Below are 24,018 nucleotides of genomic sequence, written 5' to 3' on the forward strand. Positions count from 1 at the left end.
GTTGATCAGTTTGAACGTGAAATATCTTGTATTCAATGAAATAGAGGTGGAACGCGATTTGCAAATCTTTGCATTCTGTTGGAATTGGGCTTTGCGATGAGACCGCTGCCCGTGTCTTGACTCGCCCCTCGGCAATGAGACCTTTTTGGAGGCCGATTTTCGTCCGCACGGCTCTTTGATGATGGCTAGATTTGCGGTTGTTGTCTTGGCCTTTTTGCACCTCCTTCCCTTTCTTCAGGTGTTCAAGACTTCTTTTCCTGTGTCATTTCACATGATTGCACGTGACTTCATTTCTCATCTTATTTGTTCCACTTTCTTTGTATGTCTGGATTACGTGGGTCGTTCCCAAAATCTGGTGACATTTTCACGACAACGGTACCTTTGGAAGTTTAGTGAGAAAAATGGCGACGTGTGTAATGTCTGTCTGTCTGTCTGTCTGTCTATCGAGTATGTTTGTCTTGGTGGAAGCAAGCAAGCAAGCCTTCTTACAACGGCAAGCAAGCATTTTCCCTCTAAAACCTTTGGATCATTTTGCGATTTCGCGCGGCGTCCGCCGGCAGATGAAGGAAGCATCGGGGATCGTCCGCCGCGCTTGACCGGCGTTCTTTTCCTTCAAGGCTTCTTCATTGCGCCGTCTGTAAACATTTAGCTAAGAAGCTCTGTTTTGTTTCATCTGCATCATCTCATTTGCAAGTTCTCTGTCGAAAAATGTTCTTTCACTTGATGAATTGTCTTCAGGAGGTATTCCACATTTAGTTCCGAAAGCTGATGCGGTGCATCAATTCATATAACCCACCTTGTCGGCGGGTAGTCGCTCGTTCTCATCAACATGAACATGAACATCAATACGTTGATTTGGAAAAGCTGACTTGTGGTTGTAAACACCTGGTTGACGTGCACGTCCGTCTGTCAAGATGTTGCGACGGCTGCGTAATCCATTTCATTGCTGAAATCCCTCCCGAAACATGACAATCGCATGCAGAAATGTTCGTGTTGCTTTATTCAGATTGCCAACATTTGATCTCTTTACAGAATGCCCGTTTTGTGTATCTGGAATATCCGCCATTGAATGAATAAATCCGCTTGGTGGAAGGACATGGCAACATGGCATAGCTACTCGTAGCTTTGTGTGTCTGCAGCGCCCCCTCCTGAACAGCAGCTCATGTTGTAACATTATGGAAGACCTTGTGTTCGCAACCTGCTGCACGTCTTACAGTCAAATAACAAATACATATTTACACTTCTTCAAGAGTATATGTTTTAATATTTCAAAGATGAGGTGAAACACTCAATAGGCATGCAGAGATGTACATATTTCTACTCTCCAGTCAAGCGGATTTCACATTGGACGCCGTAAAAGGTCCACGCCGGGTGTTTTACACGGCATTCCAGTGTTTTACAACTCAATGTGTTGATGAGGTCTCATTCAATTGCACTCCAACCCGATTCCCGATTCCCAATTCCAGCACTCGATTGTCATGTGTCCATTTGAGACATCGGACATCCGGAACAAAAAAAAAGGCCAGGTTTCCTTGCATCACTATTGTTTTCCCACAGTTGCATATTGACGGTGCTGTACAAAGCATAGAATGGGTGGAGACATTTCATGTCGAACTGGGATACAAAAATATCACCGCGTGGACTGGGATTACCGAGTTGAAAGTGTCCGACTTGACTTGGCCCAAAAGGCTCAATTCGACTCTTTTCGCAGCAGCAGCAGTCGAGAAAATGTGCTTGTGTGCTAACCTGGGTTCCCTTTGGAAGCCGCGACACTCTATGCAAATGAAATGCGTCACTATAAAAGCGTCGTTAAGAAGATGTGCAGCTTTTTTCCGCTTCCTCCATAAAAAAAGTCAGAGCGCATCAGGAATCAATAGCAACTGAGGAGGATTGGCAAATTTGGCCTATTTTACAATTGCATGTCTTTTATTCAACTCAATGATTGGCAGTCCAATGAAAAGAAAATAGGAAAGAAATCTTAAGTACAAAATATTTTAGTTAGGTAGCGACTACAGTCTAACTAGTATAAGTTTGCATGCGCGTCTATGTCTACGATACCTTAGAATTCCCCCCCGATTTCCTTCTGTTTTCTCATGAGGATGCGCAAATCCCGTTTAGTTTTTTTCCTTTAAACTTGGTGGGTTTCACGTTAGCAGAACAAAAAACATCGAGGTTATTGAAGTCACATCGGCTATACAAGCAAACAACTGAGGGAACACGCGCTATCATGTCGATGGCATAAACAACAAAAATACACCTGAACTTTAGATCATTTGACATGAGTTCATAAAATTGTCGTTGGTCCGACTTTTCATATTCATGATCCCGATCTCATAGAATCCGTAAATAAATACAGTACGACTTCACACACACAAAAGAAAACACATGATGCATCATACAACGCGTGATTTTGCCTGTGGAATCCAAATGATCAAACATACAGAAAGGCAATTTCATTCTCGGGCCGTCCTAAAGCTTCAATTCCACTTTGAAGGATGTGATGGAGGAGGGCAAAAACAAATGAACTTTGGAAAAGTGCTGTCGAAATCTTTTGCTATCAATAAACAACATTGCCTATCATTAAATTGAACTTGCAAAGTGTAGTAATGGCTAATCCTCAAAACATACTGAATAGCAATTCCGTTTTTAGCCATAAAGACCAACCGGACAGGAAACGGAAATGGTAGCCTTCATTTAAGCCAGCCTTTCAAATTGCAAGGAGCCTTTTACTTTCGAGAAATGCAAACTTACAATGCTTTTATTCCTATATCTAAGAAAAAACTGGTTCATTGATGAATTCTAAATAAAAGAAGACCCTATTTAAAAGAACCGGATCTCATTTTCTTATTGGCGTAACCCTTTGTTTGGACGCCATCTCGGTCATGGATTTTTGCAAGCACAAAACGTTTGCTCTGCCTTCGCAGTCGAGCTGGACGTCATTTGGGCTTCCGCATGCGACACTGTGACATTTGGATCGGTGACACAAATCTGTCAAGAAAAATGTCTTGAATATTTACTTAATTCATAAATGTCAATTAGTCTGAATCCAATTCATTCATTGCAACTCGTGCCTCAATGGCTTCCTTCACTTCAGCAGCAGTCGTTTTTGATTGATTTATTGTTTTTGTGTTTGCGCCGCTTTTTGTTTTTTGAACAATTGATTACAAATGATTTCCACAATTTGTAGATGAAATACCTGTTTGAAGGTTTCTTGGAAAAGCTTTTGCGTAAGCCTGCCCTCTTTCGAAATAATCCTTGTTGAAGCAGGCAGCTGGGACGAAATGTCTTGGTTTGGAAGGCGAATTTTCAAAGGTTGCAAAATGTGTGCGGGGAACCTGTTTTAGGCTACAGCGCAGTCAAAAAGTGGCTGTCCGGGATGCGAGACGAAGAACAGCGAGCCTGCTTTGAGTGACCTCCGCTTGCCAAGTCAACAGCTCCTTTGGCCGCACGACCGTAACCCATCCCCCGTATTCGCTTGATCCGGCACCATCCTATGATCCCGTTTTCGGAAATAAGGGGTCGGAGGGGCGGGGTGGTCGAGTACTCCTCTGATGACAAAGCAGTGAATCAAGCTGTGACGGAAAGTGCAGCCTCCTCCTGAATTTTCCGCATGTGCCCTTGCTCATCGATGGACAGTCAGCGTTGAGAAAAGGGGAGATTGTAGCGAAGGGTGGAATCCTGCTTTTTGGGCTTCATTGCCAAGCGTACATTGTATAGGTTGCAATAAATGAAGCTTGCCCCTCGTATACGAAAGGGCCCCCGTTGGCTTGTGCCGTAGCACTTTGCTCATCTTCCCGGGGTCCACATGTCGGTGGCGCGTCGATATTTGTGTGGTCGTTGCGACGCGCATCTCGTCACAGCGTCTCTTTCGCGGGCACGGCCGCTTCGGGTCCCGCCGAATTTCTCGCCGCGACCGGGAGAACCGGGGTCGGACACCGATGCTCCACCGCTCCTCCCTCCGTGACTTACGACCGGCTGAAGGAAGGAGGACGAGGGAGAGAGCGGAGAGTTGGAGGAAGAGGACGGGGACGATGAGGAGTACGATGACGAAGAGTAAGAGGTCAGCTGAGAGACGGCGGCGGCGGCGGCGCTCCGAGACCCTGATCGGACGAGGCTCGGGGTCGCCTGCTTGCCGCTAGCGATGGATGCTGAAGAGACTTTGCTAGATGAGGGGAGCAGATGACTCAAATTCAGAGAAGGGATTCAAGTCGGGGGAGGAGCAATAGGAAGAGGGCGGGCATGAGGAACCGTCTGAGGAGTTGACTGATTTCTGAAGCGCTGAGGAGCAGGAGAGGGGGCACAAGTGTGCCTGGTTGGAGCGTTGAGTGCAGGAAGGAGAAGGGAAACAGGAGGCGCTCATGGAGTCTTTGGAAGGAGGTGAAGAAAGAAGTAGGTGGGTGTTTTCCAAAGGAGGAAGTGGAAGAAGCTGTGGGTGATGAAGCAGAAGAAGAAGAAGAGGAGGAGGAGGAGGAGGAGGAGGAAGAGGAGGAGGAAGAGGAGGTCTGGAGGCTATCTGCGGCATGTGAGCAGAGCGGAGTGGACAAAGAAGCGTGTCTCCCAGAACGAGGGATCTTAGAGGCACGCGAAGCAACGACCGAATGGTTACTATCCCCGGCGGCCGCTTTTGCGCCTCTGCCGTCGGCACCGACGCCAAGCCCGCCCGAAAGGGGGACGTTGCCCGTGTCTCCTTCAAATCCCGTGTTCTCCTGCGTGTTGTGCGTAGGGTGAGACAAATGATCCCTTCTTAGATGTTAAAAAAAACAAATCGGAATCGGTTAAAACGAAAATCGATGCTTGAATAACGTCAAACTTGAAAGGCCGCAAACAAAACCTTCATCTGAGCACGTCGCGTTCTCTGTCGCATGCACGAGACATTCCAGCCGCGAGATCTCAGCAGCGTCCTCCGCTACGGATGAGGAATTTCGAGTACAAAAAGGTCTTGAATTCATCGATTCATGAGATCGATATGATTTACTTTCCATTGTTGCCACGTAGCAGCTGACTTTTATTGTCGATTGTTTAAAAAAAAATAGCCTTTGAGAACGTATCTCATGTATCTGTTTACTTTCAGACTGTTTACCATATCAATGAACGCAGGATGAATATGTACAAAAACGTCGATAGTAAATTTGCGCAAAATAAGGCCACTACGTTTCCCGCTATATCTTGGCACTTTTTAGCTTGCTGCAGAATGATAAACGTGCGTTTTTAAGAGGAATTCAAACAAATTCAATCAAAATGATGCTGAAATGGCTTAAGAGCAACAGCGTACACTACCCGCAGTACTGAGCCAGTGACAAAGTTTACAAACGTCTGGGCCCGTATTGCTGATACATTTCCAAACGTTTTTGACACAGCTCGGTCGACGCCGCTCGATATGGGAAGAACGTGCGGGATTACGCGTATGCCGTTTCGTGATCACTGAATGTATCTTGAGTAAAGACAGAAAAGAGGACGGCAACAATCATCCATCCATTCTCCTCCCTAGGGTGGCCTATCGCGGCTATCTTCGGGCGAGAGGCGGGGTTACACCCTGAACCGGTCGCCTGCGCATATAAATAAACAAGCATTCGCACTCACATTCACACCTACGGGCAATTTAGAGTATACCATGTATGTTTTTGGGATGTGGGAGGAAACCGTAGTGCCCGGAAAACCCACGCAGGCACGGGGAGAACATGCCAACTGTGAGGCTTGCGTCCCCAGGAACAATCGATATCCTAAAATTGATGGAGACTCATGCGACATGCACAACATTGAATAGTCTTCGAAGACTTTTTCAGGTATTTCGGGCATGAGGCACACAAACTGGGTTCTACCTGTTCTGGGTTAGCATCAATTGTTTTTGTTGCCCGGTGTACTGATTCATTATACAGTACCTGATAAGATTCTTGGAAAACCGCTGCAATTTGGAGTTACTAATGTCCGCTGCGGCTAAAACTTTACCTGGCTGGGTTGCTTCTGGGAAGCCTGTTGCTGGATTTTGGTTGTCTTTTCAGGTGAGCCAGGAGTGGGAGAAGAGTGGCGTAACCCGGTGTGGCTTCGCTGAATACAAGAGCTGGAAGTCTGGAGGGACGATTTAGAAACACAGGCAGACCGCTTTAGGCAGATACGAGATACAAATGTATTGTGAGAAGAGAAGAGAAGTGATGACGTGTAATATGTCATGAACTTGAGCAAAGACAAAAAATATCAATCGAAACTTCAAAAAGAAACTCCTGAAGACCAGAAGGAGATGACCTGTAGAACAGCAAATAGCTCAAAGTTCAGAAAACAACTGAATAGCATCACCATATTGATTGAAACCCCATACGGCACCCCGCACGTCATAAATCTCATGACAGACAATTACAGGTTACTAATTATTAGGCATTCCCAGCTGAGCTTTAGAAATCGCTTGCGAGGCAGAGGAATTTGCCAGAACCTTTGCCCAATTCAGAACGATACAAGTGTTGCAAAGGCTATCGGTAGCGCAATGATGCACATACACTGTAGCTGACTCGGACGCAGCTGGCGTCCAGTCATTCCCGTTCACAACTGCCCCGTGTGGCTAGTCCCCAATGAAACCTTTCACCCTAACTCAGCCGCGAGATGCTCCTGCCTGGACAAGGTAAGTAGTACAGAGAAAAAAAAAAGTCAATGGATAGACACTGTGCGAACATAGAACTGGAAGATACATTTGGCCATGTGTTAAGTGAACATAAGCTTCGAAACCAGAGGTGGGGAATACGTTTTCCCACCGGGGGCCACCGGGGAAACCGGAACGGTTGACGAAACCCACGTCGACGTGCTTACTTCCGTGAGGTATATGCGGAACATCACGTGACCGAACCCGGAAAACAGGTTAGGGGACTTCCCGTGCTAACGATTGAAGACGTGATTTCTGGAAGCCGAACCCGCTAAAATGTTGCTTTCTCTATGGAACAAAAGTTAAACGCGAGACAGCGGAGACGTTACAGTTCCTACAGGTGCTTTGTCTAAAGGCACTTGATGGGCGGGATGTTTTCCTCTTGACTGGCCAACGATTGACACTGGCAGCCTTTCATGACATGTACAGGTAGTTCTCTAGTGGTCGACTCGACCGACTGATTGATCGGATGAGAACAATAATGGATGTCGTAGGCAACATTTTCCTAAATGCTTGGGTTCCAAAAATCAATTATGTTTATCTGGTTAAAACAAAATCACACAAAAAAGAGAAACGAACATGACTGCAAAGTCAGAGTAAAGAGCCCATCACCAATGAAGCGAACCGGTCTAGATGTCAGACCTGTTTCTTGGTAGAGGACTTCACAGAGTTTGGTGGAGGCTGTGCTTTGACTCTTTTGCGCTGGGGTGAATTTGGGCTCTTGAGGATCTGAGAGGCTGACCTCTTTGATGGGCTTCCCTCTCTCTGGTGCTTGACCTTGCCTGAAAAATGAGCCCTGTCACTGGACTCAGAAGGAAGTGAAGGTTCAATGGAAGAGGTGAATGAGCGATATGTTCTCTTGCACAGGTCTTCTACATCCTCTCCTGGGCTCAGTGACTTAGGGGTGGGTATTTGTTTCGCGCCAACAGGAGAGGGGCCTATTTCAATAAGATTGCCTTTATTGTCCTTACTGAGGTTTCGTTTGGTACTGTGGCTGCTAAACCTGCTTGATTCCTTATTGTGCTTCTTGGGCACTTTCACTGGCTCTTGGTCTGATGTCACAGTTTCCTCTTCTTTAAAGACTTCCACTTCAGGGTTTTTCCCCCCGGTTTTTGTTGTCCCTGATCGAATAGCCTGGCTAATTGCTGACACTTTGTTTTTGGGTAACTTGAATTTAAAGTTGCGGTTGGTGTTTGCCTTTTTGAGTAATTCTGGTTTAGTCCTGTCGTGGTTTTCATCAAGTGAGCCATCTTTTTGAGGTAGAATACACAGAGAATTTGGACCATTGTCTGAAATGTTAAGATGTAAGCCTGTATTTTCTTCAGACACGGTTTTAACATCATCGGTCTCTTCCTGCATTGCCTCCTCGTCTTCCACAATACCCCCCGGAGAAACAATCTGGTCAAGCTCCTCCTCATACTCAAAAATGGTTGACAGGCGCTTAAAGTCTGACTCCAAGTCCACAGGCTCATTCAAGATGATGATGATAGGCTCCCTTTCCCAAGAATCATTGTCCTCAAAACCTTGGTTCTCATAAGCCTGCCAAATGGGTTTCTCCGTTGTCTCCCCTGCTACGTCATAGCCCTTCATTTTCTCCAGCTCTTGATGTTTAGTCTTTGCCTTGACTCGGATCTTTGAGATTCGATGGGAAATCTTACCTGATGGAGGTGGTGGAGGAGGAGGTCCCCCATGATCAAAAATATCAGGACTCAAACTACCTTCTTCTTCTGGACATTGTTCTTTGTCAGATAGCTGCAACTTGACCCCCTGGATTTGACACAGATCTGAATGTTTGCTTGCATCCTGCTTGTTCTTTAGTAATTCTTGTTTCCAATACAATACAATAGTGTTTTTGTTTTTGGGTGGAGTTTTTTTAGTCAAATTGGACTTTTCAGTTTGTAGCTGTTTGGCAACATTTGGATCCACCTGACCAGGTATTGCAGTGGCATTCGATTGGATATTGTCTTTCTGCACAGTGGTGGTTGGAGGAGCGCCACTATTTGAGTTTGATATTGGTCCTTGTTCAACCAACTTCCCTTTTTCTTTCTGGTCAGGAGCCACAGGACCTTGTCTAGGTTCACGGACGTCTTCTGGTGCAGCAGTAATTGAATGGTTACCTAGACAACCATGAGTATGTCCTAAATGAGGCGCTGATGTGGGTTTCTGGCCAGTGACCCGAGATCTTTCAGGGATCTTGTGTTGTCCTTCCAATAGAATTTGTTCACCAGACAATTTATCTTTGCTTGATGTCTCTTGTGTCACCTAAAATAAAAATGGAGATTGAATAATTCACCACTATGAATATGCATGTTTTTATGTATATACAGTATTCTATTTATTTTCGTTTATATTTATAAAATTTGGATTCGGTTTGAAAATATCTGCGAATATATTTTTACGTTGCTTGAGTCGCCTCGGGTGACTTAAACAATGTCCACGTTGAAATGTGCTTACGCGTATCCGCACGTAAAATCAAATACAAATAATAGATGCGATAATAATAATAATAATAATAATAACATGTATATTACGTGTTGTCAATGGTGTATCACCATGTTGCGTCCGTGCTGCAGGAGCTCCTGAGCGTCATGTGACTTTTGCAGCTTTTATGTGGGAAGGCTACGGAAAATTGCGACGGAAAAGTTCTTCCTCGTCCTTTCCTTGCTCGTTTCACATTCCCTGTCATTGTTGTGAGTTGTCATTGTTTACATTTCACAAGCTTATTATTCTCTGTTTTTGGTGACTTCATGTGGCAGCGTTACAGCACCACTTACACTCTCACATACAGTTTACACTGCGGCATTTCGGCGTTTTTGTGTGGACACGTTTCTTAAAAATGATTCCCCGTTTACGGGAAATATTTTAAAAATGAAAAAGAATTAGCTCGGCTCCATTTCCGTCTGAACATGGCCTTAAATTAGATCAAACAAATTAGTCATTTTGAATGGGATTGTATTGTACTTTCATTGATTTAAAGGTTGAACATGATAGATTGGCCAAGGGACAGTTTCGTATTCACTTCACAAAAACAAAACAAAACAAAAAAAAAAGGCTGGTTAGAAGTTTGTCTTCTAATGACAACTATTGAAAAACAAAACAAACAAAAAAAAAACATTCACAGCAGCCAACTATGTCAGTCCTCAACGTGTGAGATGAGAAGTTAGTACATTTCGAAACTGGTGGTGTCCTGTTGGTGTTTATGTTGAAAATTGGATTGTCCGACCACAGCTCAGTGATCCAACAGCATTCTGAAATGATGGTACTCAAGGGCCCACGGTGCTATAAAAAAATATTAATTCTAAACGGTATCAAGAAGCTTAATAAACTATGGTGTATACACAGTATAAAAAGTCTAAATTAAATGTGCACTGTGTGTCATTGATTAGGAGTCGTGCAACATAGTCAAAGTCTGAGTACCAAGGCACATAAAGGCATTTACAAAGTAGAAGGCAGTATGGGGAAGTGTGCGTGTGCGCAAGTGCGTAGGGGGTTCACAGGGTTAGGGTCAGGTGAGCACAGGACAAGAGAGGTAGAGGCGATGGAGCGGGCAGAGAGTTCAGCTTCCTGACAGCTTGATGACTAAAACTGTCTTGAAGTTGGCTGGTCCTGGCCCTCAGACTCCACAGTCTCCTCCCTGATGGCAGCAGCTCTGGCTCTTCTCAGCTTGTGCAGGAAGTAGAGACGCTGGTGCGCTTTCTTGGCCAGTGATGACATGTTGCTGGTCCAGGAGACGTCCTCAGTGACGTGCACTCCCAGGAACTTGGTGCTGTGCACCCTCTCCACCGCATACCCGTTGATGTTCAGGGGAGCATGCTGGGAGTGCAGTCTCCTGAAGTCCACAACAATCTCCTTGGTTTTCTCCGCGTTCAGGGAGAGATTGTCATCCGTGCACCACCCGGCCAGGCCGCTCTACTCACTCCTGTCTGGTCCCCGTTGCCGATGAGACCCACCACAGTTGTGTCATCTGCAAACTTGATGAAGAGGTTGGAGCTGTGTATCTGTGTGCCGTCATAGGTCAGAAGGGTAAAGAGGAGGCGGCTCAACACACATCCTTGAGGAGCCCCTGTGTTCAGGGTGATGGTGCTGGATGTGTTGCTGTCGACCCATACTGCCTGCGGTCTCCATGTCAGAAAGTCCAGCAGCCAGTTGCGCATCAAAGTGTTGAGCCCTGACTGGTCCAGTTTGTGAATCAGTTGTTGGTGGATGGTGGTATTGAATCCTGAGGTGAAGTCTATGAAAAGCATGCCGACATAGAGTCCAGGTGGGTCAGGGTAGAGCGGAGGGCGGTGGAGATGGCATCATCGGTTGACCGGTTGGACCGAAATGCAAACTGGAAGGGGTCCAAGGAGAGGGGTGGGGGGACTTGATGTGCTGCATAACTAGCCACTTGAAGCACGTCATCAGGATGGGAGTGAGCGCTTCTAGATGGTAGTCATCGAAGCAGGAGGGAGATGACTTCTTTGGGACTGGCATGATGGTGGTGGCTTTGAAGCACGTAGGGACAACAGCCTGACTCGAGGATGTGTTGCAGCTGTCCGTGAAGACATCTGTGAGTTCAGCTGCACGGTCCCTCAGAACACAACCGGGTATGTTATCTGGGCCCGGGGCTTTATGTACGTTGATTCTGCAGAGGGATCTTCTCACGCTGTTCCGGGTCATCCATCATCCATCAGGGGGAAAAAGTGGAAGGTCTTAGACTGGTCCGACCTTAACCCAATAGAGCATGCCTTTTACCTCCTGAAGAGGAGACTGAAGGGAGAAACCCCCAGAAACGAACAAGAAATGAAAGAGGCTGGCTCCAGTAAAGGCCTGGAAATGCATTTCAAATGAAGAATGCAACAGTCTCGTGAGGTCAATGGGTCACAGGCTTGATGCAGTTATTGCAAGTAAGGTTAGGTTAGTTAAAGCTATGCCACCAAATATGAAATGTTATTCACTTTAAGTAAATTCAATCGTTGCCAATAATTTGGCTCACTTGAAAAGTGGGTGGCTTCAAACAAAAGGTGCTGTCCTCAGTTGTTTCACACTTCGAGATGTAATTACCATGAAATAAAAGCTGGAATTCTCAACTTTGGTCTCATATTCATCTTTTGATCTGAAAGTATGCAACACTCAGCTGCACACCTAGGGGCAATTTAGAGTCTTCATTTAACCCACCACGCATGTTTTGGGGATGTGGGGGGAAACCAGAGTACCCGGAGAAAAGCCACGCAGGCACGGGGAGAACATGCAAACACAGGCGAGGCCGGGATTTGAACCCCGGTCCTCAGAACTGTGAGGCTGATGTGTTAACCAGTCGCCCACCGTGCCACCTACATCCAAACATCTCTTTAAATGTTTACAGAAAATAGTGTACTAGTGTGACTAATTTTAATTGATTTTTTTGTCTTTCCAATAAAAGCTATCAAAACAAAAAGGCAATTTGTGGCTACAGGCTCTCAAATATACATTCTGTCCTAACCAGTCATCCACCGTGCCTATTATTATTATTATTATTATTATTATTACATTCATTTATTTATTTTTTTGTACCTTTGGCACAATCTCTTGCATTTCTGAAATACCTGTAGTGAGAGGGGAAGATATTACACCGTAAGGGTAAAAGCTACTGCGACAATTCTTGTGACTGGGTGCATCATCCAGCTTAACGCTTTGAAACTTGTTTCACTTAACTGGAGACACCAAGTGAACTTGTGAGGTTCAATTTGCACACTCCATGAAACGAACATACCTGCAGTCCTTTCAGAAATCTATTACTGTCATCTTCCTCATCCTCCATGTTTTCCGAGACAACGGCGACGGTGGTGCCGGAAGGTTTGGGTTTGGGTTTGACCTCTGGTGGTTGTCTCAGGGGTTTTGGTTGAGGATTAACAGATGTTTTTTTCTCGCTAACACCCTTTCAAGAATTAATCAGACAGAACAGAATGAATCATTATTTTTTCTTAGAATACAGTAGTTGATATATAAGAGCATAGGGAGTAGACATTGACAGTAGGTCGTGCAGTTTAAACAGATTTTAAAAAGTAATGTTTATGTTTTGTAATTATATATATTTTTTCATTTTTATTCAATGCTTAATGTATTCCATGCATTCATTCTCAACATCGCTTATCCTGTTCAGGGTCACGGGGCGCCGGAGCCTATCCCGGCTGACTTTGGGCGAAGGCGGACGACACCCTGAACTGGTCACCAGTCAGTCGCGGGGCACATATAGACACGGACAACCGCTCGCAGTCACATTCACACCACGCTGCCTGCCCCAAAGTCAGGCGGCTATGCCGCTACACCGTCAGCGACCCCTGCTTCAGGCATTACGAAAGCTAAAGAAAATATTATTCGGATAGGCTCAACATTTATACATGCGTCGTCACCTAAAAGGGCTTGGAGTACCTTGAAGGTAGAAAAGCGCTATAGTCCATTTACATCCATCCATTTTTCATACCGCGTATCCTAACTAGGGACGCGGGCGTGCTGGAGCCTATCCCAGGTACAGCGGCTGAAATAAGTATTTAACACCTCACCGTTTTCCTCATTAAATATATTTCCAAAGGTGCTATTGACATGAACCTTTCACCAGATGTTGGGAACAACCCAAGTAATCCAAACATACAAAGAAAGTAGAACATATAAACTCAGAAATTAAGTTGTGTGTAATAATGTGAAATGACACAGGGAAAAAGTATTGAACACGCCAACTGGTATTTATTTAATACTTTGTTTGCAATGACAGCTTCAAGACGCCTCCTGTATGGAGAAACCAGTGGCATGCATTCCTCTGTTGTGATTTTGGCCTATTCCTCCACACAAGCAGTCTTCAAATTTTGAAGGGTCCGTGGGCGTCTTTCGTGGACCTTGAGTTTCAGTTCTTTCCATAGATTTTCGATTGCATTCAAGTCAGGTGATTGGCTGGCAATGCCCGCCACATTCCGCTTGGACAGCCGGTACCCATCAGCTGCCTCAGGAGTCCCACAGTCCAAAAAGGCCCGATAGGACTCCTTCTTCAGCTTAACGGCATCCCTCACAGCTGGTGTCCACCAACGGGTTCGGGGATTTCCGCCACGACAGGCACAGACTACCTTACGGCCACAACTCCGGTCGGCAATAGAGGCGCGGAAACTGGTCCACTCGGACTCAATGTCCCCTGCCTACCCCAAGATGTGGGTGAAGTTCTGCCGGAGGTGGGAGTTGAAACTCCTTCTGACAGGGGATTCTGCCAGACGTTCCCAGCACACCCTCACAATACTTTTGGGCCTGCCACGTCGGACCGGCATCTTCCCCCACCATCGGAGCCAAGTCACTACCAGGTGGTGATCAGTTGACAGCTCTGCCCCTCTCTTCACCCGAGTGTCCAAGACATGCGGCCGCAAGTCCGATGACACGACCACAAAGTCCATCATCGAACGGCGACCTCGGGTGTCCTGGTGCCAAATGCACGTGTGGACACCGCTCGCAATCACGCCCTTCCAGGTCTGACTGTCATTGCCCACGTGAGCATTGAAGTCCCTCAGCAGAACGATAGAGTCCCCAGGGGGAGCGCTCTCCAGCACCCCCTCTAAGGACTCCAAAAAGGGTGGGTACTCTGAACTGCTGTTTGGTGTATAGGAACAAATAAGAGTCAGGACCCATCCCCAAACCCGAAGGCGGAGGGAGGCTACCCTCTCGTTCACCGAGCCGAGGGGGGGGGCAATAAGTATTCCCACACCTGCTTGGCGCCTCTCAACATAGGAAACTGGAAGTGGAAGAGAGTCCAGCCCCTCTAGAGAGGACTGGTACCAGAGCCCAAGCCATGTGTGGAGGCGAGCCCGACAATATCTAGTCTGAAATTCTCAACCTCACACCAGCTCGGGATCCTTCCTCCCAGAGAGGTGACAATCCACGTCCCTTGAGCCAGTTTCTGTAGCCGGGGATCGGATCGCCAAGGTCCCCGCCTTCGGCCACCGCCCAGCTCACACTGCACCTGAAACTTATGGCCCTTCCCACAGCTGGTGAGCCCATGGGTTACCCTTTTGGACCGTGCCCGGCCGGGCCCCATGGGAGCGGGCCCGCCCACCAGGCGCTCGCCTTCGAGCCCCACCTCCAGGCCTGGCTCCAGAGGGGTACCCCGGTGACCCGCGACGGGGCAGGGGAAGCCTAGATCCATTTATTGTGTTCGTCATAGGGGTTTCTGGAGCAGTGCTTTGTCTGGTCCCTCACCACCTTTGGAACTTTGAAGCACACTAATTCCTCACGGCTCATGAAAGCAACCTCGATTTGCCTGTGATGACTATGTCAACAATGTCGCCATCAAGCACACCAGCATGGTTAGTTTGCATAAAATTGAAAACTTCAAATATTTTCAAGCTTTTTTTATATTTATTTACAATAACTTTGTACTGTTCTGGGTGTTTGAGGCCACGAAAAAGTACAAAACAAATTTGTACTCTCCAGTAATATGGATGCATATGCTCACAAATGTAACGGACAATCGGCTATAACGGATTAACCCCAGCCCCTATTAGTCCATTATATCAAGGTTCCACTACATTAGGGAGTCTCTCATCCGAACTCATTTTTTTCCGAACAAACTGTATTCCCCTATTTGATGTGAGGATGTTGGAAAATTCTGTTCAAAATCACAGTACCCACACACCTGTTCTCCAACAGATTCTTTCCTGGTCGTGTAGACCACCTCTCCAGTCCTTCCTGTGGTGGCTGCATGCGACCTGAGAATATAATGAACAATTCCACATTGGAGGTGATGGTTTCGAGATTGCAGACGTGATTCACAGCGATAAACACCTTGGTAGAGGAGGATGAGACTGGCCACTCCTATCAGGACTCTGCTTCTTTTCCACACTGGAGCGTCGAGGTTTTTCCATCTGTGGACGTTTGGCACACGGAGAGGCCGATGGAGAAGCTGATAGCGGCGCTTCCGCTGTTGCTAGTGAAGATAAACGCAATCAAGAACATACTTCATGGCGGCGTTATTAGATACAATATTATAATAGATTGGGTTTTCCCATTACATTCTAGATTAACACAGCTGTAACCATATGATTACATTTGTGTTTGAAGTCCCGGACTTCAACTAAATCATGAAAAATAAATAAATAAACGAGTAACTAAAAAAGTCTGGGTACACAAATTCTCTCGTACGTTTTGAGGCAACGCTGACATTTGAATGTATTTCAGTCCTCTAAGAATGAGTCACAAGATATTGTTGATCCGAAGGTAAAAAACAAATCCTAAAAATTGCAACAGCAGATTTCTTACCTTTGGGCTTCAGCTGGCAGAAATCCACTTCGTCATTTTCCTGTGCTGGTTTTTGATCCCGAGTTCCAGACAGCAGAGCTGCAGTAAAGAAACACGAGATGTCAGAGCTGCGATACAGCGTAACACACAGTTTGGGCATTCAAAGATTTTTCTGAAGTTAACCAATGTGTGCTCGATTAGTGCAATCTTCTGTCTTTGTATTACCTGTGCACACTTACAGTCATACAGTCAAGATATGGCGCATACAGTGGAAATCAAAAGTCTAAAGACCCCTGTTGGAATGCAAGGTTTTTGTGATGCAAATAGTGGTAAAACGAATCATAACAAAATGAGACAATAAAGTTGCACAAGTGTGCACACCCATTAAAACTGGGGATGTGGCTGTGTTCAGAATGAACCAATCACATTAAAACCCGATTTAAATGGGAGGCAGCACACAGATAACATGATTTGAAAGGTGCCATATTTTACCAAAACAACTCTTTCTAGTATTTGGGATGTAATACTGGCTGTATGGTGCCTCAGTAAACATGTGAAATAGGAATTAAAATCGTCCGCCTATTCCTGAGTTCTGCCAAGAGGCCTGTAAGCGGGTAATTAGAATTTCTTGACCTTATCCACATCACTAGCGAAGATCTCTGCCTACCTCTGCGCTCCCGAGCCAGCGCTGACAACATAACAAACGTGTGCTCTCACAAGTGGGTCTTCTACACAGAAGCAACCAATCAGAGGAAAGGGAGCAGCCTTAGCCAAATATGGACAAAACGGATACAAAACCTTGTCAGAGGGGTCTTTCCTGGACACTCGTATGACAAAACCCAGTTGTTTTTTGTAACGCCACCTAGCTCACTTTGCACCTGGCCCCCTCCCACACCATTTGAGCCCACGGGAAGGGGGACCCATATTGCCTCTTCGGGCTCTGCCCGCCCACCAGCCGTTCCCCATCGAGCGCCACCACCAGGTATGGCTCCAGAGGGGGGCCCCGGTGACAAACATCCGGGCAATGTAAAAGGCTGTCCTAATGTCACATTCACCATCGGGTATCTTTGAGCCGTACTTTGTCTGGTCCCTCACGCAGTACCTGTTTACCCACAGACACCTGAGCTCCTAAGATCACTGGGACACACAAACCCCTGCGCTACGATAAGGTAATGGCTCAGGGAGGAGTACAGAGCCTCCGGTTAACCTTAAATAATGCTCAGACATTTTTGTTGTCACGTTGTACAGTCCAGGCCCTGGTCCACAAAGAGATCCGACAGCATCACAGGGCTCTCATTGCTCTAACATAACAGCCGGGAGAATGTGACAAAAGAATTCCCAAGGCATTAGCTATATCATTCAAACAGTGAGGAAAGTCATCATCAAGTGTCGAAAGTATGTCCAACAGAACAGAAACTTTCAATTGACTTGCACAGGCTATATGTTACATTAATGGTGGAATTTTGAAAAAAAAAGATTTTATTATGGCCGGCACGGTGGACGACTGGTTAGCACATCTGCCTCACAGTTCTGGGCACTGGGATTCAGATCCCGGCCCCGCCTGTGAGGCGTTTGCATGTTCTCCCCGTGCCTGGGTGGCTTTTCTCCAAGCACTCCGGTTTCCTCCCACATCCCCAAAACATGCGTGCTAGGTTGATGAAGACTCGAAATTGCCCGTAGGAGTGAATGTGTGTGCGAATGTGTGTGTGTCCGGGCTGCTGTTTCAGCACCCTGAGTCCAGTGTGTGTGTGTGTGTGTGTGTGTGTGTGTGTGTCATGAGTGCTTAGCAGGGTTGACGTGTTGGAGTCTAGCAGCTGCACCTCGTCATCCTAATTACACCTGACTGCTCTTAAGACGCTGTGGGACTCCAACTCGTCACCAGACTTTCAACGCTCTACGTCGACTTCGTTGTCTAGCCACCTTGCCTATCCTTTTGCTAGTGAGTTACCTCTACCTCGTTCTTGTTCTTTGTCCCCAGTCTGCCATCTGCCCTCGCTCCCTGCAAACCAGTGCTCACCTCTTGCGGCCCACCGACAACCCGGACTCCCACCCCGCCGGACCGGTCCTCGTTGGAACCCTGCCAATCTCGGATTTAGTTCTCGGAGTTCCTTTGTTCGCCTCCGAGCTGCAATAAACCTTTATTCACAAACTCACCTCCCTGCCCTCCCCGCATCTGGGTCCAACTTGCAACCTGAATCCCGACAGCTTGTTTGTTTCTATGTGGCCTGCGACTGGCTGGCGACCGGTTCAGGGTCTACCCCGCCTCCCGGCCGAAGATAGCTGGGATGGGCTCCGGCACGCCCGTGACCCTACTGAGGATAAGCGGTCATATAAACGGATGGATTTTATGATGGTATCACAAAATCCTGATGTTTGAACAGGGGTCTGAAAACTTTTTCTATCCGCTATTGAAAATACATGTTATAATGAGCTGTGGGGTAGAAAAACTATAGAAAGTCCTCTAACATTTGTTCACCTAATTAATGACAAATTCACACTGTTCAACATTCCCTTTTAAAGTACTATAAGCATTTGTGCTCCTTCAGGTTACTTTCATATGAATGGAAGTCAACCTTGCAGTGTGTCGAGACGTTCCTCCATCTCCGTCTTGGAAGTCGAGCAATTTCTCTCTCCAGAAGGCAAATCTGAGTGACCCACTTTGGTATCTGACAAATCCAGATCAGGAATGGACTTCATCAGGCTGGCCTGGGCTTCCTGCAGGACCTCGTCTAAATTTTTGGGAGAGGACTTGTTTGCTAGATGGGTGCTTGGCTTGCTCACACTGCTGGTTTCTTGACTCGGACTTCCTTCCGGAGTTTCTCCATCAGTATTCTGTCAAACAGTCACACTGGTTTAATCATCATCGTAGACACAACATTTTAGAATGAAGATCATTATTAAGACATTATGAATAATCATCTTACAATGCGAAGATCATATTTTTAAAGAAAATGATTAGCTTTAAAAAAAAACATTCGGCAAGTATGTTCATAAATTATTGTATTTTTAAGATTGGAAAATATCTCGAAATCTGTAACAACAAACCTACGGAAACAATTTCCAGAGTTGTAATCCAATGTTCAAGTTTATATTTACAAAGGCAAAATTACAGATGAACAACAGTAAACAAATATTTTGTTTACACTCAAAAATGCACTTCAGAATAATTTTCTTCTTGATTTGCAAATGAGTAGCTTTATCGCCAGAAAAAAAAAAACGAGAAACCAGCCAGTAGGAAAGATAAATAAACTCAAATCAATCAATAAAAGCATTTATCGGTAAATGGTCTTTTCAGCAGGCGTCGTGCTTACGTGGACAGGTTTGGCAGCGGTTTCCGAAGAGGTTTGGACTCGCTTCGCTGTGCGACTCCCCAGCGCGGTTTGCGGCACGCTCGATCTGTGAAGTTCGTCGGACTGGAGAGGAGCGGCTGGCTCCCGCAGGGCAGGGCTGCCCTCTCTGCTACGAGGACTCACCTTCACAACACATGACTGCATTTCTTACGATATATTCAGTGCAGCTTTCTTATACCTTAAATACGATCAAGTAGAACCTCAGTTCACAAAAATGCCATGTACAAAGCGGTTTACGCCCAATTTGTGTTTTTCCATTCATTGTGCTTCCGTACGTGAACGGTCAGCATCCATGCAGAACTCTTAGTTGTGCTTTCTCTCACACGGTGTGAGCGTCGTTCACATAGCTCACGCACAGATATGTATCTTTTTAATATTTAATACTGAAATGAGCCTTCAGTACGGCTCCCGAGAAAGCGACAAGTGCAAATGATTCTTGGATTAGGGTGCTTTGGAAAGTGTCGTGGTGGGGTACGTGCCACCTCACTCCACTGTCCACTGCTCTTAAATCATCCGCGCTCCAGTTTCACTTTACCGCAGCCCTCACTTCAAAATCCAAAACTTTATTCCTGTAACTTTCTTGACTTTGAGTGTTGTTATTTTACTTCAGTTTACTTCTCCTGTGCAAGATTTCAGTTGCTCTTCGCGACCTTCGGGCGAAGCAATCGTATTAACTATAGGACGCCTGTGCTGGCCTTTTGTGCGCGCGCTCATACATCGGTGACCGTGGGGACTTGATTTAGTGGATTTCTATTCTGTAATGTTATGGTTATCGCTGATAACTAAGCGGAGATGTGATGGTGAGCATACAACAGTTCCAGGTTGGACGCCCGTGCATGAGAAAGTCCTCCGTGGGCAACCTATTGGCCCCGTGCGGCCAATCGGGTGCTCAGCGACACCACGTTGACTTACCACTGGCCTACAGGCTTGCCTTTGGAAATTTGGCCTGAAGATCAGAGTCTTGGCATATTCCTCCTCTTTTAGCATGTGCAATCATCTGTGAAATTCAATTTGTCCTTTTTTGTTGTCTAGTCTTTCTGTTTTATAATTCTGTTAATATCATGAGAGTCCCGACGTCTTATCGTGATTGTTTTCCTCGGTCCCGATTAAGATTTAACTGAAGCCGACAATTTGAAATTGGTATTCAATTATTCGGCTTTTGTCAAGACCGGAAGGTGAAAACTTTCGCTGTGCGGAAAAGAGAAGACTGTGGACAGTGATCACATCGCAATACCTGGATTATGAATTGATTTGAGACACACTAAGTTTCTCGACAGCAGTACCTTGGCCACAGTTGGTAGGTCTCTCCCATGGGTGTGGTTCAGTGGTGGGCTGTGCTGGTGGGCCTGGATCCCAGCGGCTGGAGTCGTCTTAACTCTGCGCGCGGTGGCCGGGGAAGCTGAGACTGCATAGTTGAGCTTTGGCTGAGTTAAAGAGGACGACGGAACGGATCGAGGCTGCGGTTGTGGTGAGGTCTGAGGACTCCGGCTCATCAGATGCTTTTGGTCTGCTTCGGATGCTTTGAGCAATTCCGCTTGGGCGGCTTTGAATGGGGGATTGGATTCTGACACACATCTGTTAATCCCAAATGTTTCACAGCTGGATTTTGCCGTTTATACGACCATTTTACTTGACATATTGCTCCAGTGAAAATACATGTGAAAAGAGTACCTGCGTAGAGAGCTGAGACCTTCTGTTAGGGCTTTGACTCTTTTTAACATGTAGTCCATCTTATGAGGCTCCTCCTTGAGAAAACGAACTGCATCCATCTCCAGCCTGAGCACCGAACGCATCTTTGCCTGCAGTTCTGGAAACTCCCCTGGGGGAAAACCAGATATCTCATCACTGCAACCAGCATTGATACTGCTCATGTCCTGTGTCGCAAGAAGGGTCGGGCATCGTTTGAATTTCAGTGATTCCGGTTCCTCATTTCGATTCGGGTTCCAAACGATTCTCCTGAGCCGTACCGTGTCCTACCCCGCAGTCGGTGCCACACAGCCTAAGTGCAGTGTGGAAGCACCTTCATTCCATCGCAGGACAGACGCATAATGATAAACCACTCACTGGTTCCATTTGGAGTCCAACTAGTATACTAGTTTTTTTTTTTTTGTCTGACAGCAGCACTGACAGAATTCCAAAGAGAGAAAACAACCTGCATTGTAAACAAAAAAGGTCCACATACTAGTGATCAGCTCAAATGTGATAATAAAATGCCGGGACATTTGGAGTTTCTGGAGGAGATGCGTGACAGAGGAACTTCATGTGCAATGACTCCATTGTCAGATTCGTTTTGTAAAATGCAAACACTATTTGCATTTGGGTATGTGCATTAAGTAACTCAAGTACACATATGCACAGTAATATGAAATAGGGCCTTATTTAGAATAAAGTCCGATATTTTCAAATCGTTGGTCCTCATTCAGTCCACATGAGTACAAAGTTCTTAAATAGCACTTAAAGACCATACTTTTCCATAGTCCATAGTTTTTCTTTCAGAAATTCATTTTCTTACAAATAATCCGACACTTTTAAGTGAGTCAAGAATTGTTTATTGCTTCTTCTGTGATTCTCGATTTGCATATAAAAAAAAAACCCACCAACAAACTCATTAATTAATAAATAAGGCTAAAAAGTATTTCTTAAAAAAAGTCCACGTGCGATTCATTAAATGTTTGCGGTTGTTCAAATCGCTTTTATTCATTGCTAAATGTAAAATAAGCGATATGTGATGACGGTGTCAAAATCAACTTGGTCGTAGCACCTTTATCTATTAAAGACTCAAGTAAAATATCGTGTTTCATGGTCCCGGTAGCTTCAAGAAGGGGCAACATTTCGAACAATACTTTTTGACACTTTGTGCATGCAGCACACTGGGATGCTACACGGCAGTCGTTTTCACACTTGATGGGCGCGCAGCTATTCCAGAGACCCAAATAGTATCTCGTGAAGATGTGATTGTCCAACATTAAATGCCGCTGTTCCACTGTTGAAGTTTAAAATGGACTGACAATCACTGACAATGTGGTTCACTCAGCTGACGTCTGCGCAGGCAGCACGGGTTCGGTTTCCACTCGGTGACGGTGAAAACGTGTGTGTGAATTATTGTCTGTCCCTACGTGTGCCCTGTGACTGACTGCCAACCAGTCCAACGCGTAGTCTGCTTTTTGCCGTAAGTCCGCTAGGAAAGGCTCCAGCTCCCTGGGACACTGGCCAGGATAAGTGGTGTAAAAAAATGGGTGGGTGGACTATGACTGACCTTTAAGAATAGCCAGAGACTCCCCGGCTCTGCGCAAGTTCACTGCTCCCTCCTCCACATCTCTCAGATTGATTGGCAACTGGCCAGGGAGGGAGGCAGTGCTTGATTGTAAGTTGTTCACATAATCCTCCAGTTCACTGACAGATGGAGAGAAAGAACAGTCAGAAACAAACGCATGAAGAGCAGCAGAGAATAAGAAATAGCAAGTTCTGAAGAATGCTTTCTGATAGGTCAGCTAGTTTGCACAAGAGTTGTTGTCGGGCGACGGGCGCTCCGCTTGACTGACCGGGAGCATTGTCCTGCCGACACGCCGCTCATACTGAGGAAAAGCGGACGTGGCTGAAGACAGCGTGCGGACGTAAAGGGGGAAGGGTGCGCGTGGAGGAGGACGCTGAAGACACGCCCCCACTAGGTAGATAGCGCCGGTATGGGCATTGTGCAAAACGACATCGCTTTGGCTAAGGAACCCCCGAAAATGACCGCGGCCGAGCCAGCCTCCGCTCGTACTCAAAGTAGCAATCCCTAATTTTGTTCATACTCGGCATTACGGTAATAAGTCGCCACCTGCAAAATAAAAGCTGCCCGATAACACGGACGTCAATGCTCTTCGGTTGAGGAAGGTTCATTTGAATCTTCATTAAAAATGCATTCCAAAATGTAATTTATTAGTTTTCGATTTGAAGTGCCCGATCTAAAAACTGTTGTTAGCCAACTCCTGACTTACGATAGCAGTCTGTCAGACCAGGTGCATTTGTCTAGCTAACCTAAATTAGTTAACCTTTGCACAACACAAAACCGCAGCCTATTCCAATAAATGTTGTTTGTATAGGCCGACTGTGTTGCTGAAATGTGTGTTCCTCTCCACTGAACTTGTTTGCCTTTACATATAGGAATACGTGAAGCATAGCTTCAACTAATTTGCAGTCTTAGTCCTTGCATGGTCAGGCTTTAGAATACAATAGAAGCGGGTATTTGTGCGCGCGGGTGCGCCCGAGTTTGTATGTTTAAAACTGTGCCTCTCCCACAAAATCTTTAGCCGCAGCCCGACCCCCCCCCCCCCCCCAGTGAAATGGGTTTAGAATTTCTCAGCAAAAGCTAAAATAACAAACCATTAGAAAAATTCAGATTTGATATTTTAAAAATGCCAAACTGATAGATGGATAAACAACCCAGTTCCCAAGTTGAAAACCGTTCTGTACGACAGGGGTGTGTGTGTGTGTGTGTGTGTGTGTCTTGAGCAAACAAAGAAACCAGGCACGTACGTGCACACAAAGACACGAAAGGGCCCTTGACCCCCTCCCCTTTTTCTCCCTGAAGAAAAAGTAACGTTTAAAATATGAATGTGCAGATTCAGATATTGCTGAACAATATCACTTCATCGAAAACATAATAAATCAAACCTTGGTAAAATAACAATATAAGGCAAATTCAGCTCCAACAAAGTCCTTTGTTTCTATGTGTTAAACCGCACAATACTGGAGGCTCCACAGGAACAAGGCTGCAATGGAGAAAAAAAAAGTCTACACACCCCTGTTCAAATGCCAGCTTTTTTT

At 45.9% G+C, this 24,018-nt stretch overlaps 1 protein-coding gene across 12 annotated transcripts in view; it reads right to left on the minus strand.

Moving 5' to 3' along the window:
* Nucleotides 1–24,018, minus strand: part of LOC133489497 (sickle tail protein homolog) — an 80,087-nt gene that overhangs the window by 21,592 nt on the left and 34,477 nt on the right. For 7 of the 12 annotated variants that reach the window (XR_009791934.1, XR_009791931.1, XR_009791936.1 and 4 more), the window contains exons 13-23: nucleotides 22,466–22,602; nucleotides 20,881–21,028; nucleotides 20,493–20,784; nucleotides 19,171–19,332; nucleotides 18,433–18,691; nucleotides 15,881–15,958; nucleotides 15,407–15,548; nucleotides 15,258–15,330; nucleotides 12,360–12,524; nucleotides 7,271–8,890; nucleotides 5,947–6,066 (exon numbers count right to left, since the gene is read on the minus strand). Coding sequence is in view for 3 of the 12 variants with exons in the window: in XM_061798642.1 (XP_061654626.1) it covers nucleotides 4,136–4,162; nucleotides 5,947–6,066; nucleotides 7,271–8,890; nucleotides 12,360–12,524; nucleotides 15,258–15,330; nucleotides 15,407–15,548; nucleotides 15,881–15,958; nucleotides 18,433–18,691; nucleotides 19,171–19,332; nucleotides 20,493–20,784; nucleotides 20,881–21,028; nucleotides 22,466–22,602 (3,223 nt within the window). In the remaining 9 variants the exon portion in view is untranslated. Of the gene's footprint in view, nucleotides 1–985; nucleotides 4,163–5,946; nucleotides 6,067–7,270; nucleotides 8,891–12,359; nucleotides 12,525–15,257; nucleotides 15,331–15,406; nucleotides 15,549–15,880; nucleotides 15,959–18,432; nucleotides 18,692–19,170; nucleotides 19,333–20,492; nucleotides 20,785–20,880; nucleotides 21,029–22,465; nucleotides 22,603–24,018 lie in introns of those variants that run through there. The other 5 variants (XM_061798642.1, XM_061798643.1, XR_009791937.1 and 2 more) reach the window with 5 other exon arrangements.

This window comes from Phyllopteryx taeniolatus, chromosome 14 (assembly GCF_024500385.1).
Source record: "Phyllopteryx taeniolatus isolate TA_2022b chromosome 14, UOR_Ptae_1.2, whole genome shotgun sequence".
NCBI classification, from domain to species: domain Eukaryota; kingdom Metazoa; phylum Chordata; class Actinopteri; order Syngnathiformes; family Syngnathidae; genus Phyllopteryx; species Phyllopteryx taeniolatus.